The sequence below is a fragment of the Heterocephalus glaber genome, unplaced genomic scaffold (assembly GCF_053883595.1).
Source record: "Heterocephalus glaber isolate CG9 unplaced genomic scaffold, H.glaber_assembly_v1.0 deba00000676, whole genome shotgun sequence".
Taxonomy (NCBI): domain Eukaryota; kingdom Metazoa; phylum Chordata; class Mammalia; order Rodentia; family Bathyergidae; genus Heterocephalus; species Heterocephalus glaber.
Window position 1 is genome coordinate 16,981,287 of NW_028258156.1, and position 17,233 is coordinate 16,998,519.

At 38.9% G+C, this 17,233-nt stretch overlaps 1 protein-coding gene across 4 annotated transcripts in view; it reads right to left on the reverse strand.

Annotated features, from left to right (window-relative positions):
- The window catches only part of Ifrd1 (interferon related developmental regulator 1), a 50,143-nt gene that overhangs the window by 2,290 nt on the left and 30,620 nt on the right, over nt 1–17,233 (reverse strand). For all 4 annotated transcript variants that reach the window (XM_013070302.3, XM_004839625.4, XM_004839624.4 and 1 more), the window contains exons 4-11: nt 17,077–17,201; nt 15,390–15,547; nt 13,867–13,917; nt 13,606–13,784; nt 13,410–13,518; nt 7,841–7,975; nt 1,022–1,150; nt 581–676 (exon numbers count right to left, since the gene is read on the reverse strand). In XM_013070302.3, coding sequence (XP_012925756.1) covers nt 581–676; nt 1,022–1,150; nt 7,841–7,975; nt 13,410–13,518; nt 13,606–13,784; nt 13,867–13,917; nt 15,390–15,547; nt 17,077–17,201 — 982 coding nt within the window. The remainder of the gene's footprint in view (nt 1–580; nt 677–1,021; nt 1,151–7,840; nt 7,976–13,409; nt 13,519–13,605; nt 13,785–13,866; nt 13,918–15,389; nt 15,548–17,076; nt 17,202–17,233) is intronic.

A 17,233-nucleotide genomic window follows, 5' to 3' on the forward strand; every position in this document is an offset into this window, starting at 1 on the left:
TGAGGTGAGGAAAATGTTTTGGAAGTAGATAGAGGGGACTGGTTGTAAATACCATGAATGTAACAAATGCAACTGAACAGCACACTTCCAAACAGTCTCTTATGTAACTCTTACCTCAATAAAAAATATTATAAAATTAAGGATATGTGAAATGTTTAAGTGAAACTCAGAGTGTGTAACTTCACTAAGCATAATATTTCATATAAAAGTAATATTGTAACACTCAAAAATAATTTCTATAGGGCCAGGAATTTAGCTCAGTGGTTCCACCGCCTTCCTCGCAAGCGCACAGTCCTGAGTTCAATCCCCGGTACCAAAAATAATAATAATAATAATAACTTCTATATTAAAGTAGCAGGGCTATGGGTGAAAATTTTAATTAAGTCCCCCACCTTCTAAGTGCAATAAAGCTTCTACACCTTTAGTACAGCCACTGTGTCTGTGTGAGACACCATGAAAAAGTAAAATCCCACGTTATTGGGAGACATGGCTAGGTTCCCATCACCAGGGACAATCAAAGTTTTACCTCCATTTTTCTTTAGAGCATTTAATTCTATTAAGAACAAGAACAAAAACCTACCCTTTCAAAACGAGAAATCTTCATCGTTTTAAGCATTGCAGCATCCAGCATCACTGGGGGTCCAAGTTCAAATACATTGCGAAGGAATTCATTTGACTTATGTGAAAGAAAAAAATAAGGCTTAATGTTAAATAGCAAAGCTGTTTTTCACTACACAGAATGAATCTTATTAACAGAAGTTATGTGCAACCAATAAGTATGAACCTACAACACTTATTTCCTATTTCTCAGTATGAGAGCAAATTGTTTTCTAATACCTTGAATTCCAGAAAGCCATGTGACACTATCTGCTTTCATCAAAAGTACCAATAACATTCAAGCAGACATACCATACAAAAAGAAAGTTTTATTTATTCAGCTTCACATTCAAAAACAAATTTATTGTTTTCAGTGAGCTACATTTCAGACCATTTCTTAAGCAGATATAGAAATGTCACTCACCTGCAAGTGGTACTGCATCCCTGATCCGAGAATCTCTTTAAAGGTGTCATAGGTGTGTTTTTTGACCCAAGTATCAATATACATGCGTTCAGGACCAAATTTAACAGTTTCTGTTGGAAAATCCTGTTCCTAGACAATGCAAGAGACAAAATTATCATAGGTATGGAAATGGCCCAGAAAGATTTTGCATAAATACAACTTCTAAACAGATAAATGAGGTAAATGAACAATATTTTGGAGTGGCACTTCCACAGTTGAGATGTGGAAAGGCTCATAACTGCTGTTCTGTGTGTGAGGGTGTAGAATTTGTCTAACTGTATAAACCTGAAGACACAACTGAATTTGAATAAATATGAATGACAAAACCACGCTGCTATGAATATTTTAAAATTTCAAGAGCAGGCCAATGTTTGTAGATCTGGGATAGGAGATGGGAACTGTCAGTGAGAAAAGGCAGGGACCTCGGGAAGGAGCCAAACAGGGCTAACAGAGCGAGCCCAAGGAGAGAGCCAGTAACTAGGAGGCTCTGACTTAGAGGTAGAAGAGAAAGCACTCTGTGAGGCACATACAGTGACCACCTAGTGTCTAACAGCGCAAAAACACTAGTATAGGAGCATTCTAGGGTCTCAACCTGGACTTCAGAAAACACGGACACTCCTGGGAAGAACTCCACTTCCCACCCACCATCGACAAACCCATCTGCACCCGTACCCAGTTCCTCCTCCCTCCGGAATGGAACAGGCCCTCATATTCCCTAATCCAGGCGAAACCCAATCTTTCACTTGTATTTTAAATGTTCCTCTTCCACTGGTTCCCTTTCCCATAAACTGTCTCTAGCATCTAAAACAAAACAAAACAAACCCTTCTACAATGTAGCACTACATTCTAGCTACGGATTCTCTTCCCCTTCCCAATACAGCCAAAGCACTTTAACAGAACTGAAGATACTTCTTTTCCACTTCCTCACTCCACTTTCCATCCACTTTCCAATACACTTCAGTCTGGCTCCTCTCGAACCGCCCCACTGACACTGCTCTTAGAAAGGTCACCAATGACCTGACTACAGATCTTACGAAATGGTCTGCTTCCTCTCACTTTGCTTATCTGCAGCACTGGGCCCTACTGAAAACACACAGTACTGAGGGACTGAGTTTCAGCTTTGCTGTTTACTGTTTTGGTTACTGCTTGTTGCTTGTTTGTTTTTGTAGTACTGGGGATTGTACCAGGACATTCACTTTAAACTACATCTCCAACCCTTTTTAAATTTTTTGAAAGTCTTGCTAAAATCACTAAGCTGCACAGACTGGGCTCAAACTTGCGATCTTCCTGCTTAAACTTCCCAGAGAGCTCGGATTACAGATGCCTTTGGTATTCATTTTTCCTTAAAAAGGAGTAATTCTATACCTAAAAGTTATAATGGAACTAAAAAAGAAAATTGTATGGCAAAGCATCTAATATATTAAATGTCTGTGGGTGTATGGACTACACGAGCTCCAAGAAAGGCTCTGGATAAACAGAAATGATGTGGCAGCCCCTATGACACCTCAGATGTGTAATTCTCTCTGGCAGCTGAGCAGCCTTCATTTAGAAGACTCGTCAAGGAAGCAGGGACCTCCCAAGAGAGCTGGGCTCCAGTCAGAGTGTGGCTGAGGGGCTCCTTCTTTGCCAGGCGCACTGAGGCAGAGGCCGGACACTGGGGAGCCCAACAGAGAGTAGGGAAGGTGCTTTTCCCGAGCTGAGGAGGAGAGGGCAGGCAGATTGCTGCAGGGTAAGAGTGGCTTCCCAGGGACAGGGCCTGGTAAAGCTGTGTACGCCAAGACCCCCTTATCTTCCTCAGGATTACCAGTGCTGAGCAGCACTAGGGCTGACGCGGTGGAGGGGCTTAGGAACAGACTGTCAGGTCATGCTGACCCCTTACAATCTACTACCCAGCAAGACGCAGAATCTGAAATCAGGTCTACTCCAGAAAACCTAGGACATGCCATCACCTTATCTTTGGAGGCTACACTGTCCAAAAACAACAGAAAAAAAAAGGGGCAGTGAAGCTCAGCGGGTCCCAGCACCCAGAAGGAAGCTCCCCTACTGCCATCCCAGGCTCCTAAGGCACAGAAGGTGAGCCACGTGGGCACAAGAAGCCCCCCCCCCGCCACCGTGGAAACGAGAAGACACATAAACAAGCCTCAAAAACAGACTTCCGGATCACCTACAGCAACCCCAAAGGGAAACGAGATGGAACAATCTGATACTCAACCACCTGGACTCTCTGAACTGGCAACAAAAGAGGATCTGGGAAAAATGAAATCAGAAATAATTAGATAACAGCAAAGATTTTGCTCATGGTGCAAGACATGATTAATAAATCTAAGAGAGGGCACAGATAAAAAAAATAGAGGATTTGAGGAACATGATGGAATCCAAACATAGGAAACAAATGGAATCCATAAAACAGATACAAAACAGATTTCCAAGAGATTAAAAACTCCATCGAAAGTCTGCGCAGCAGAATGAACCAATGTGAGGATAGAATTTCACATATAGAAGATAAGATTGCAATTAGTGAGGAGGAAAAGAAAAATTGCTTTAAAATTGTAAGGGAACATGAGAAATCAATCCAGCAGCTGCTAGATGACGCAAAGAAGAATAACATAAGACTGATTGGAGTCAATGAAGAAAGAGGAGAGAGTGCAGATGACATAAAAAAACTGTTCACAGAAGTGATGGCAGAAAACTTCCCAAGGAGGGGAAAAGAACTTGACATACAGATAAGTGAGGCATATAGGACTCCAGCTAACCTTACCAAAAAAAATCTACACATAGGCATATAATAGTTAGGATTCCAGAAATCCAACAGAAGAATAAAATTCTACAAGCAGTGAGAGAAAAGAAACAAATCACATACAAAGGAAAGCCCATCAGAATCACAGCAGACTTCTCAATGCAAACCCTCAAGGCAAGAAGAGCTTGGAGTGATGTATTTCAAGCCCTAAAGGAAAACAGCCTCCAACCCAGATTGATGTACCCTGCAAAACTATCTTTCAAAATTGATGGAGAAATAAGGTACTTTCATGATAAAGAGCACCTCAGGAGCTTCATGAATACCAAACCGGCACTCCAAAAAATTTTAGGCAATACCCTAGGAAAAGACAATGAGGATCACAACCCCAGGAAACCCAGCAGAATGAATCCATTGGGCGTGACAAATTAAACGCAAAGGGGGAGAATCCAACAAAAAGAAAAAGTCATGACAAGGCTTTTAAAACTTTTGACTTCATCTCCCTAATGAGTGTATAATTCAATCTTATTATTCTACTGATTAGTATTTTTCTGATTCTAGAATTGCACACCATTCCTTGTGCTATACTGGCTATTTATCATCTTCTTATGTCTACATTTTAATTGGGTTGTCTATTAATGAGCTCTAAAAATTCTTTATGTATTCTGCTCATAGGTTATATGCATTGTAAATATGGTCTGTTTAAGGACTTTTCATTTTAATGTCATTTAAAGTTCTAAATTTTGATGGAATCTCATTTATCAATTTTTTTCTTTTATACATCATGTCTTGGTATACTAGGTAGTTCTTGCCTACTCTGAATTCATAAACATTTTCCTTTATAATTTCTTCTTAAAGTTTTATACTTTTAGGCTTTCTTATTTAGGTTCATAGATCCCTTCAAGTTATTTTCATGTATGGAAAAAAAGGGTTGAGGTTAATTTTTTATATATGGATACCAGGTGTTCTAGTGCCATGTGCTGAAGACACTATCTCTTCCTCGGCTCTTGAATCAAGTTTATATTCTATAAAATGCTAATGTTAAATAATCTTTCAAAACTCAGTGGACCATATATGTGTGGTTCTATTTCTAGATTCTCTGTTTTATTCCAATGATCTATATGTCTTTCCTTACACCAACACTGCCTTGATTACTGTAGCTTTAGAGGAAGTCTTAAAATTAGGTAATAAATGTCTTCCAACACTGCTTTTTTTTTTTTTTACTTTTCTAGGTCTTTTGTGCTCCTATATAACCTTTAAATTTCAATGTCTGATTCTTCATTTATAGCAAGTATACACAGACCTGAATTTTTATATATACCTTGTGTTTTCTAATCCTGCTAAATTTAAGTACAAGTTCTAGGGGCTCCTAGAGCTTTCTTAGTATTTTCTCTGTAGATGATCATTTCATCTACATATAAAGATTGTGCTTCTGCCGTGCCAATCCCTATCCTAGTTGTGTCATTTTATTGCCAGACTATTTTGGTTTAGACCTATGTTTCAAAGTCTAATGGACAGATGAAGAGTAGGCATATATGCCCTTGTTCCCCACTTTAGGGAGAAAGCATTGTATCATCTCCATTCAAAGTAGGACTTTTTGTTGAAGTATGGAGTACATGTCTTTGATCTGTTGAGAAGGTTCTGTTCTACTTCTAGTCTCCTGATAGCTTTTACCATGAACAGCTGTAGAATTTAGTCCAATGCTCTTTCTCCAACTATTGACAGGATCATATGGTTTTTTCCTTTTCTCTGTTAAAATGATGACTTTTGGGGGTGGATCTTCCAATGCTGAACCAACACTGCCATCCCTATAACAAAACCACTTTCTACATACTGCCAGATCTGACTTCTAATAGTTTGTTTTGTTAAACAAATTTCTATCTATGGTCATACTTTTTTCTTCTATTATCTTTATCCAGTTTTAGGATTACCACAATGTTGAGTTCCTAAAATGAGGGGAGAAGTGTTCCTTCTTTTTTCTGCTTTAATTGTTTGATATAATTTATCAGTTAAAATGTTTATGAGCCTGCTGTTGTCATATAGGTAGGTTTTCAAGCTAGGAATATACTTTAACAGGTGCTATTCAAACTTTATATTTCCTCCAGTTAGTTTCATTAATTTGTCTTCTAAATTACTTCTTAGAAGTTGTCAAATTTATTTCAAAAAAGATTTTTGTAATATGCTTTCTATATCCTTTTAAATTCTGTAAAATCTGTGGTAATGTCTCCTAGATCTTAATATTGTAATTTAAAAAATGTAAACTGATATTGTGTAACAGGAAGAAAAGGTCTAAAAGAGCAAGGGAATTGGGAGGGGTAGGGAAAGGGAAAAAAGGGAAAGGAAAAAATATGAGAAGAGGAAAAAAATGGAAACAAGGTCTTTGCAAATAGGGAAGGGTGGAGGGGGTGAAGGGAGGGCAAGGGAAGGGGAAAAAAATAAGAACCAAGAGACTCATGTAATGGTACAAGATCCCAATGATGAATGTAACTATATTATATACCTAAAATGTACCAATATACTTAATGTGGAAAAAAAAAAAAAAGTTTATAGGAGCTGGGCATGGTGCATCCCAGTACTCTGGGAAGCTGAGGCTGAGGCAGGAGGAATGCAAGTTTGAGCCTAGTCGGGGCAACTAAGACCTATCTGAAAAAGATAAATAAAAAGGAAATAGTGTACAGTTATGCAAAGAGAATGGCTTGCATAACTTAGGAGTACTGCCACACTAATCATAAAGCAATTTTAATTAATATTGCTGTCTGCTCAAGTTAGGTTTAATTTTTACGTTAAAAATCCACAGAATATAAAATATTACTAGAATCTGATTACAGTCACCATCAACCAAACTATTTAGATCCTAGAGATCTAATTTATACCCTAGGTTTTGTTTTTATAAAGGTAATTAAAAGAGAATCGCAGACATACATCAAAGTTGGCTCTGGAGTGGGCCTTGGGGTGGGCACTTAATGGGCCCATTTTGAATTTTCATATACTCTACACTTTTTAAAATTTTTTTGGTACTGGGGATCGAATTCAGGACCTTGCCCTTGTGAGGCAGGTGGCGGAACCACTGAGTTAAATCCCTGGCCCCTATTCTATACTCTTTGATGATACACTTACACTCAAAAGAACTGCCTTCAAAGTTGTTAATAATCTGAGAAATTACCCTTTATACCTAAGAAATATTTCTTACCTGGCCAACCGAAACAGTTGTCAGATTGAGGTATCCTAGTTCTACAACAAGCCTGCCCTATTCTACAGCTCTATTTTAAACAGGCATTCTGGTCCCAGAAGGTTTCTCACTCAATGTCTTTGCCATACAGAAGGAATTCAAGCATCACCTGATTTTAAGTGGCTTGGCAGTTGCTGTATTTTGTTTTTCAATTCTTACTACCTAGCCTTCCTAGAGAGATCACAAAGATCTTTGCTTAAAGGTAAGGTTACAATGGAGACTGAGGGACACACAATAATTTAACACATTCACAAAAGTACTGCCCTAATTCTTAAATTGAAAAAAAAATTCTTCACTTATGTTATTAAGAATCTGCTGGGTGGGCCGGGGATTTAGCTCAGTGGTTCTGCCACCTGCCTCACAAGCACAAGGGCCTGAGTTCAATCCCCAGTACCACAAAAAAAAAAAAAAAAAAAAAAAAAAAAAATTTGCTGGGAGCCAAGTGTACTGGCACATGCCTGTCAGTCCAGAACTTCAGGAGGTTGAGGCAAGAGGACTGCAAGTTCAGGACCAACCTGAGCAACCTGGCAAGAATGTGTCACAAAATAAAAACTAAAAAGGGTTGGGGAGAGCCGGACATTTAACTCAGTGGATTCGCCGCCTGCTGCGCAAGCGCAAGGACCCACGTTCAATCCCCGGTACCAAAAAAAAGAAAGAAAACAGGGTTGGGGAGGTAGCTCAGTGCAAAGGCCCTGGATGCAGTCCCCAGCACCACTTGGTCTTGATGAAATTCAATCAACAAAATGATCCAACTGTCAAGTTCAGCCTAAAACAATTACTCAAAATTAGTAGCTATTACAGCAGTCAGGAGGCCTACCTCGACCGCCCGCAGGACATCTCTGAACACGGACCGCTGCTTTCTCTTGTCCACTTTGGCCCGGTGTTTATTTCCATCTGTAGCCAAAGCCCTCAGCATCTGGGTCAAAGATTCTATGTCTTCATAAAAGAAGTCCTGGGCAGGAAAAGAGAAGCAAGTTTGCTTTACTGGTTTCTTCTTTTACAACCTCTTGAGTCCACAAACAACAGCCCAGGTTTCTCCCAGCGCTCTGGGAGGCTGAGGCAAGAGGATGGAAACCTCGAGCCAGGCCCAGCCCGGAGCAACTGAGCAAGATCCTGTCTCCTCAAAGAAGTCACAGGCTGCTTCAGATGCAGCTCAGAGCGAAGACCTGGGTTCTATCACCAGTAGCCCAGGACCACCACCACCAAAAAAGAAGAGAAGGAAAAAAACCCCAAGAAGATTCGCTTATTTAGCTATCTAAAACTAGAGCTGATATTTCCACTACAAACCACAGGTTAGCAATCTCTAGTTTTAGTTGTTTGTATCTGACATTTGTTTGCAGTAGATGTAATAATCATTTAACTTACTCTATTAAAATAAGTAGCTCTCCCCCGATTTTCTTAGAATTGTACACATAATTACATAACCTGTAAATTAAGATTGCTGTACAGTTGGAAAATTAAGCTTGAAATTAGTGAGACAGTCTTGCTTCGAAATATATAAACTGCCTTACTGTTAGTATTTCAGACCCCATATTCTGAACCGTTCCAACAAATGTTTTCCTCAAGTGTGCCAATTTAATCTATGTCTACGTTAGAGACAACACTAATTTAAAAATCCATTATACGGATAAATAAACCAAAAATCTAATGTTATCTTAACTGGTTTTAAGAACTGAGGACCACTGCCAGTGATTCCAACTGGAGATGATCTTACCGCCCAAGGGACATTTGGAGGTAGCTTTGGTATCGTAAGGGGGAGAGGGTGCTACTGGCACCCAGAGGATCGAGTCAGGATGCTGCTGAACGTTCTCCAATGTGTAAGACAGCCCCACTCTGCTCAAACACAAAAACTTATCCAGCCCAAAATCAGGGTGTTAAGGTTGAGAAACTCCAATATGATGTCAGCCATGGAAAACTCAATCCAGTTTATAGTAGTAAAGTACTAAAACTTAGAAAAAGAAATGTCTAACTTTTTAGGGAAAAGAATCCATAAAGCACTTGGGGCAAATAATATATAATATATATATAAAAAAGGAAGGACGGAAGAAAATGTAAAACATAGCCAAAAAAGCATTCAAAAGCCTTTTGATTGGAGTTTAGGGTAACTATATAATAAAACTGTATGCTCTGAGATAAAGAATGGGCTTCAGAGTACAAACAAACATCTTAACTCTCACTAAGCATGAAAAGAAAATAGCACAGTCATTATTATACAACAGGATCAGTGTTGGATTAGAATTTCAAATGTACTTCACACTACATTTCGATAATTGCAAAACTGTTTTATCTTAAAAAGAGAGTATCTACTTTCTTGCACAAAGGCTGAGGTATTAAATAAGATGATACTGAGCCAGGTGTGGTGGTACACGCCTATTATCCCAGCACTTCGGAGGCTCAGGCAGGAGGATCATAGTGAGTTTAGGGCCAGCCTGAACTACAAAGACAAAAAACTACAAACTCTGCCTCCAAAAAAAAATTAAAACAAAAAATGATAAATACAAACTGCCCAAGAAACATGAACTATTCACATCAATATTTCAGATTTAGAGGATTTTATACAAAACTTTTTTTCCTTTGTTTTTGGTACCAAGGATTGACTCAGGACCTTGAGCTTGCAAGGCAGGTACAGTGCTACTGAGCTAAATTCCCTGGCTCTAGAACTTTTTTTTTTTGGTACTGGGGATCGAACTCGGGACCTTGTGCTTGCGAGGCAGGCGCCAGAACCATTGAGCTAAATCCCTGGCCCTCTAGAACTTTTTAAAAAAAATCTGAGTAGCAAATTACACCTAGATGAAGCAGTTTAATGTCATATAAAACATGAGTTTTGCAGTAAGAACATCTAAGTTTGAATCACAAGCACCCAACCACTTAGATATGCACAAGCCTGGGTGTAATCACACTAGCCATCTGGGCCTCAGATGCATCTCATAAAATGGAAACAGTTGATAACAGCAGCATCTCACAGGTTTATCACACAAATTAAGTGAAATATTAAAAGCATATAAAACAGTATATCAACATCCATTAATGTATGACGGCTCTTACTGTTCTATACAGTCTGTTCAAACTAACACAATATACATTTGACAAACTGGTCGGCTAAAGACAATTGTTTCATACCAAAGTAACAACTATAATAAACTAAATGTTTCCAAAAGTTCAGTGGAATTAGGATGAAATGAAAGCACAGCAAGCTTTTGGAAGGGGCTGGCACAGTGGGGCACGCCTGTAACCTCAGCTACTCAGGAGGTGCGGGCTACATGGTGAGACCCTGTCTCAAAAACAAAACAAAACGATAAATTTTAGAAGATTAGGCTGAAATTGTTAAGGTCCGAAAAAGTCATTTCCAAAATTAGCATCGCTATACAGAACTCACTGGAGCATTAACTAAATAAAATGAAGTAAGCTGGTCTTGGATGGCTATTCTAAGGGTTATGAAATAAAAACCGTGGGCTGGGGCCAGGGATTTAGCTCAGTGGTTCCGCTGCTTGCCTAGCAAGCGGAAGGACCAGAGTTCGATCTCCAGTACCAAAAAAAAAAAAAAAAAAATCGTGGGCTGGAGTACAGCTGGGTGGGAGAATGCCCACCTAGCAATTGCAAGGCCCTGAGTATCATGATCCCCAGCACTGTAAAAAAAACAGAAACAAAAATCTGATGGATGTCTAGCATTAAAATAGAATTTGATCCCTCCCCAATTCACCGCAAAGTGCTAAACATCTCTAGAATGGTTTTGTCTGACTCTACAAGCACAAAGACATTTCTTTCAGTTCTTGTTAATTAATCGTGGCAGAATACCTTCATCAAGGTATGGAGACATTTTTATTTTTACACAGGTCAGTTATCCTATAAACAAAGGTAAAAAGTAAGAATGCTAGAATTGCTCCTTCTGAAGTATGATATCTAAGTATGATATCTAATCATATCAGATTTAGTATGAGGAGTATGTTGTTAATCTTTGGGTGATTTTTTCCCTCTCTTTCCACACCGTGGGATTTCCCATCAGGCCAGAGGGGGCACAGGATAGGAGAACTGGGGAATACTTTCCATTTGTATATTTTTGAGGCAGTCGGCGGCACCATTGAGCTAAAACCCTGGCCCCTTAAAATAGAGCAGCATTGTACTTTTTTTGTTTTGGGTTTGGTTTTTTTTTTGGTACCGGGGATCAAACTCTGTGCTTGCATGGCAGGTGATGGCACCACTGAGCTAAATGCACGGCCTGTGTATTTCTGAGTCAGGCTTACACCAGCACCTCACACGCCTCCTGACCTGTAACTGTGCCCGCCTACCAGCCTCTCTTAAACTTCCCTACACTTCCTATTAAGGCCATTAGTAGACTCCTGCTGGAGGGGAGGAAGGCAAGGCAATTCCATGAAGCGTTACAGTAACGCTGTAATGTGACAGTTACCACTTACACTGTACCCCTGGATTCTCAACAACTCCCTGCAGCTGTTTTCTCCATTTTAAAGACAGTGAGGCATACAGAAGTTGCCGAACACCATCCAACCGGTAGGGGTACAAGAGAAATGAGAAACTAGACAGTGGGGGTGAGGACTCCAACCTCACCAACTTGGCATATGGCGAATACACACTGTAAGCTAGGAGAGCTCTCACAAGGGAGTAACAACTCCTGACTTCAACTTTCAACATGCAGTTATTAATATCTACCAGTCACTCTCAGAAGGACCCTAGAAAGAGTCAGCTCTTCAGAATGTTTTCCCAAGTTTCCAGGCAGAATTCATCACAATGCCAGATTTACAGGTTAATAACATCTCAAAGTTATGTTAGCAAAAGGCTCTGAACAAACTGAATACTACTCATTTGTTACAAGAACTCTATTTTAAATCTTCCTATGCATTTCATCAACCTCCTGATTTAATTTATTTTTCTTTTTTGTGACACTGAAGGTCAACCCAGGGCCTCTGTACATTAGGCAAGCACTCTACAACTGAGCTCCACTCCCAGGCCTCCCTGGTCTAATTAACTGTTAAACACTTTTAATTGCCCACATACACTGTAAGTATCCCCACTACTCACAAATCAGTTTATTTTAAAAAAAAAAATAGCAGACAAGGTTCTGTTTGTAAGCTACTTCATTTCTGCCCACGGACAAGGATTTAAGTCATATTAAACATGTTTGGATGAGTTCTCCTGGCTATCCTGTATGATTTATTAAGTCAGAAGACAAAGGTGCGTAGTGGTAATACGTTATGCTTACACACATTTCAACAAATTCAACATGCACAATTCAAACTGCATTATTACTTTTAAGATGCATTTCAAAGAAAAAAAATTACTGTTTCTACCCAGTAGAGAAACGCAAAATTAAAAATTGGGACATCTGGTTTCTGTGCCTTCAGGTAAAGGAGCCATTAACTAGCTCAGTAAAATTAAGTTAATTGCTAAATTTGAGTTTAATTTTCACATAAGAAGAATCATTAGCTACTGCATTAACTTACTTTCCATTCCTACCTGGTACCCTTCCAAAAAGGAGGGCAGGGGAGCTATACACAGATACTTCACACATACAAATTTTAAGAGGTCTAAAATAGAATGCAAAGGACTACATACAGTAGGTAATCCTATTTCAAAATATTCAGTTACCTAACTTTATTTGCATTCCATTCTGGAAATACTTTCTCCTTAGATTAAAAAAAAATCCACTAACTCAAGGTTAGGTAAACAGCTCTTAGCTGCCCATGTATTTGGAGTTTCTGACTGGATCCTTCCACTTGTCATCTGGACAGTAAGTACCTAAGGATTCAGTGCCTGAGACAAGTTTCTTGGACACAAGACCTTTGGTGCTAAAGCTGAAATAGTAGCAGGCAAACTGGGCCAGCAAGTCAAACCATCATAAACTCAAATACCTTCAAGAACTCAGTAACTTCACAAACTCAAATACCATGGTACCATCTGTGAGTGGACAGAGGAAATGCAAAGCACATCAGCACACAGAAAGGCTGCATGAAAGGAAGATTCAATTTAGCTCATCCCAAACCTATGCTTAGTATTCCAGCCATCTGTCTGGTATTTATTACAAACCATCACATGTCTGAATTGCCTTAATATAGTGGGGTACCTGAGAAATCTAAGCAGTTCTGAACGGATTATACCACGTGTAACTCTCCATAAAGAACAGATCACCCCTAAACTTCAGTTCGATAGCAAAAATTCAGTGTTAAATATGCTCAAATATTGTTCTACCAATTCCTATCAGTTTATGCCCTCTAAGTAGTGTACTGCCAGTGCCCAGAAGCAAGACAGTGATCTGTCACCAGGTCCTCAGCTGGCCATCCTCCAAACTTACTATCCAATTCTTAACTGTGACAGTCTGATGGAATCGTGGTCCTTGTGGCACAAGCATTATCCTGTGCCCATCAGATACTTACACTCTCCATCTCTCTGGCCAATTCAAACAGAAGTGCCAAAGATTCACCAGCAGCTATTCTCATGTTTACATCATCACAAGAAAGGAGGCTTGGAAGTTTATGGAAATGCCTAGAAAACAATGAGTCATTACTATATGAATGTAACCAATTATGTCAACCAAATGTTTTTATAAAATATGATGCTGAAAACACATACATCTCCAGCCTTTTCTTCCCTTCGCTGATTGGGCATATGGTCAGCAATAATGTCCACGAGAGAAGCGAGCTGATGTGGAGTGCTGTGTAAGGGGTGCTACAAACACCATTAGTGTCTTTCTCTTTGAGACAGGACTTGGTGAAGATATTTTCCAAACAATCTAGAGTCGAATACAGCTCCTAACAGAAAAGAATATGCAGTAAGATGCCCACCTTTAATTAGAAATAATTGCATGTATCTGGATCAAAGGTTTCTACTTACAGTAATGTCATCTGTGGCAATAAAAGAGCAGACACCAAAGCAAGTTGCACACTAAAAAAATAAAATTAAATTAAAAGATATTAATGATAGTTTTAAAAAAATTCTACACCTGTTCTTATAATTCTAAATAAAAATTTTCTTCACTACTTGACCCTATTAGGTTCTAAGTACACTATATGGAAAGGAGAAAAGAAAGAATTATTGGACCAGGAGTTAAGTAAGGGAAGTGGGTTTTCAGCCCGTGCTCTACTACCAAACCCACAATACTACTTTAGGAAAATGACTCTGCTCCTCTTGGGGCTTTTTATTAATTCATAAAATTGGAGGGGACAGTGTATGCAAATGAATGTCCTAATTTCTAGCATTACAGCTCCATAGTCTATTATTTAAATTATTATTTTTCTCAGTCTCCATTTAGTAAAGCATTTTGAATATCATTTCATTGTTTCCTTCTACGTGCAGCACCAATGCCTAGGATCACTTTAAACTTCAACTCTAATTCAAAAATGGAGATATAAGCTTTGACATTTGCAATAAAGAAGCCCACTTTCCCTGTTAAACACTTTAAACTACATTAAGATGGCTACTAGTTTTCAAGGTTTAAAAATACTTATATTAGCTGGGAGTGGTGGCTCACACCTATAATTTCCAGCACTATGGGAAGCTGAGACAGGAGGGCTGCAAGTTTGAGCCTATCCTAGAAAACCTGGCAATTCTGCAAATCTATCTCCAAAACAGGGGGAAGGAGGGCACTGAGGATGTAGCTCAGGGCAAAGGACGTGGGTCTGATCCCCCCGTCTCCCAAAAGCAGAACAAACAATACAAAACAAAACATTTGTTGGTTTTTATGAAGACTTTACTATGAAAACTCAAAAGACCTTCCAAGAAATAAGCACATAGAAGTGGAAAGTTCATAAAAATTAAGTAACCACCCAACTACAAAGTAGCAATTAGACAATGAGTGCGTTTCAAATCCCAAAAGAGATGAAGGTGTCAGAGGCCAGAGTTTCAGAGATGTATAGGTTGACCCAAATTTATGTAGGGCACAGCGGCCAAGGGAAAAAAAAAAAAGTGTCTAGACGACCCTTGCTTTAAATTCTAATCAAAATTATTCTATAGGCTGGGGATTTAGCTCAGTAGCACATCTGCCTCACACGAACAAGGTCCTGAGTTCAATCCCCGGTACCCCCCCAAAAAAATTCTACAATCATCCTGAACAATGGCCTTCAGGGCTGGGGATTTAGCTCAGTGGTTCTGCCGCCTGCCTCATAAGCACAAGGTCCTGAGTTCAATCCCTGGTACCCCCCCCCAAAAAAGCATAACGATCTTCAATTTCAAAGATGTAGAAATTTACTCTGTACAGGATGCTCTTTGGAGTAAGAAAATTTAAGAAAGCAACTGCCATATTACATTTATTTGCTAAACTAAAAGACAAATGTAAATAAAGTATTAATAAAACCCTATTTACGCCTGCGTGTAACATGCCTAGATAGATGCTACAAACTTGAAAATCTCACACTTACTGTTTGCCTAGCCTGGATACCAGCTGTTCCATCACAAATTATTTTCTTTAGGATTGGCCCAAGAGTCTTTAAAATCTCTTCACTCTCAATTCCAGGGCCCAGCTGAACACACAGCACAGAGGCCAACACTGCGGCTGCGCGCTGCTCGTCGCTCTTTCCTGGGGAAGAAGCCAAGATGCCATCATGCAAGTCCGCCAACACACCACTTGCTTAGACAGTAACCCCCAACTCTTTCAATTACAAAACAGCGCCTACCCTTTGTGAAACCTTCACTGTGTTCTAGGCTTGGACATAAAGAAACTCAGTGAAGCTACAGTGCTCCAATTTTACAAGCAATCAAATCCTAGATTTGTCATGAACTAGCCAAGCGACCATCACCTACTCTTATTTTCTAAGCAATTTATTCTTCTATAAAACGGAGATTAGTTCTCCTCTTAAAGGAGCCCTGTATTGGTTCAACAAAATGTGTTTCATATGTTGCTTTCTGCTTTCCAATTCCTTAAGGCACTCACTATGGGTGTTCAAGCAGCCCCTGAATAAATCTCCTAAGCATTTCATATGGACACAGCCTATAAAGTAATTTTTCCAGGTTTTCTTCTAAAACTTTAACAAAGTAAGTCAGTAAAAATAAGAGATTCTTTAAAACCACAGAAAATACATTCACATAAAGGTAAACGTAAATTAATTCTTTTGACAAGGAGTTTGGGCAAAAATACTGAACCTAGATTATCTTGATAAATTAAAAATATATAAGCAAATTGGAATGGAATTTTTTAAGTCATTTAATCCAACTGTCATTATGGGAGACAGTTTCAATATGAAATACCTTGTAGAATGCCATTGTATTGTCTCAAAAAGTTGGTTCTGCTATCAACTGTACCACTAAGTTATGTAGGTGTGGAGCCAACTCACTTTTCCTAGACTCTTCCTTACTCTGTAAAATGAGAGGGTGGATCTTATCAAGGGTTTCATTCACCACACAGCTCTCACCCTGAGGCGCGATGAGAAAAATACAGACAAAGCAAAGTTCATTCAATCTGAAGAAACTTGAGCTCCCTGGATTTTTTGGTGCTAGATTTTGTTAATAAAGTGGTAATGACAGAAAGCAATTTTGTTTATAATGTTCTTACTCGGGAAAATAAGTAAACTGATACATGTAAATCATTTTATTTACATGGTGGTTCCTAAAACTGAGGTCTAAGTAACACTAGACTTAATCTTTAAGGTGTCTCTTTATTCTATAAAGTTCTATCATCATAACAATATGAATTCCACAATCTCTACCACAAAATCTCAGAATTCAAAAATGATGTCATTTACATGTACTCTAGATGTTTTAAGTGTATTTCAAAGAAAAGGAACTACATGATTCAAGTTTAGAAATGAAGTAAGATGGGTTTTGAAATTATACTTTATGTTGACAACTGAGACTTTCAAACCTTTCTTGTATAACAAGAGGATGGCAATCACCTGTTCTGATACAAAAATGATGACAATCCAATTCCAATCCTTTCTAATTTAAATGTTACTGCACAAGAACAAAGTTCCTAACAAACTGCATCCTGAGTTCCACTGATCATCACACACCTTTTCACTGTCGTAAGAGTAGTATTCTAGTGTCATTAACAAATGCCATTGCAAAGTCCATATTAGTTCTGTGCCCGTGACTCAAAAATCATGGTGTTACCTTTTTTCAGACAGCGTTCAATGGTATCAGTTAACGTCATTCTTCTTTCCAGAATAAATTCATAGAGCATTTTCGAAGCCAGTGCATTTTTAATGCCTTCAAGAGCTGCCTGCCTTGTCTTCGCACTATTTAAGATAAATGGTAAGAGAAAGATCTA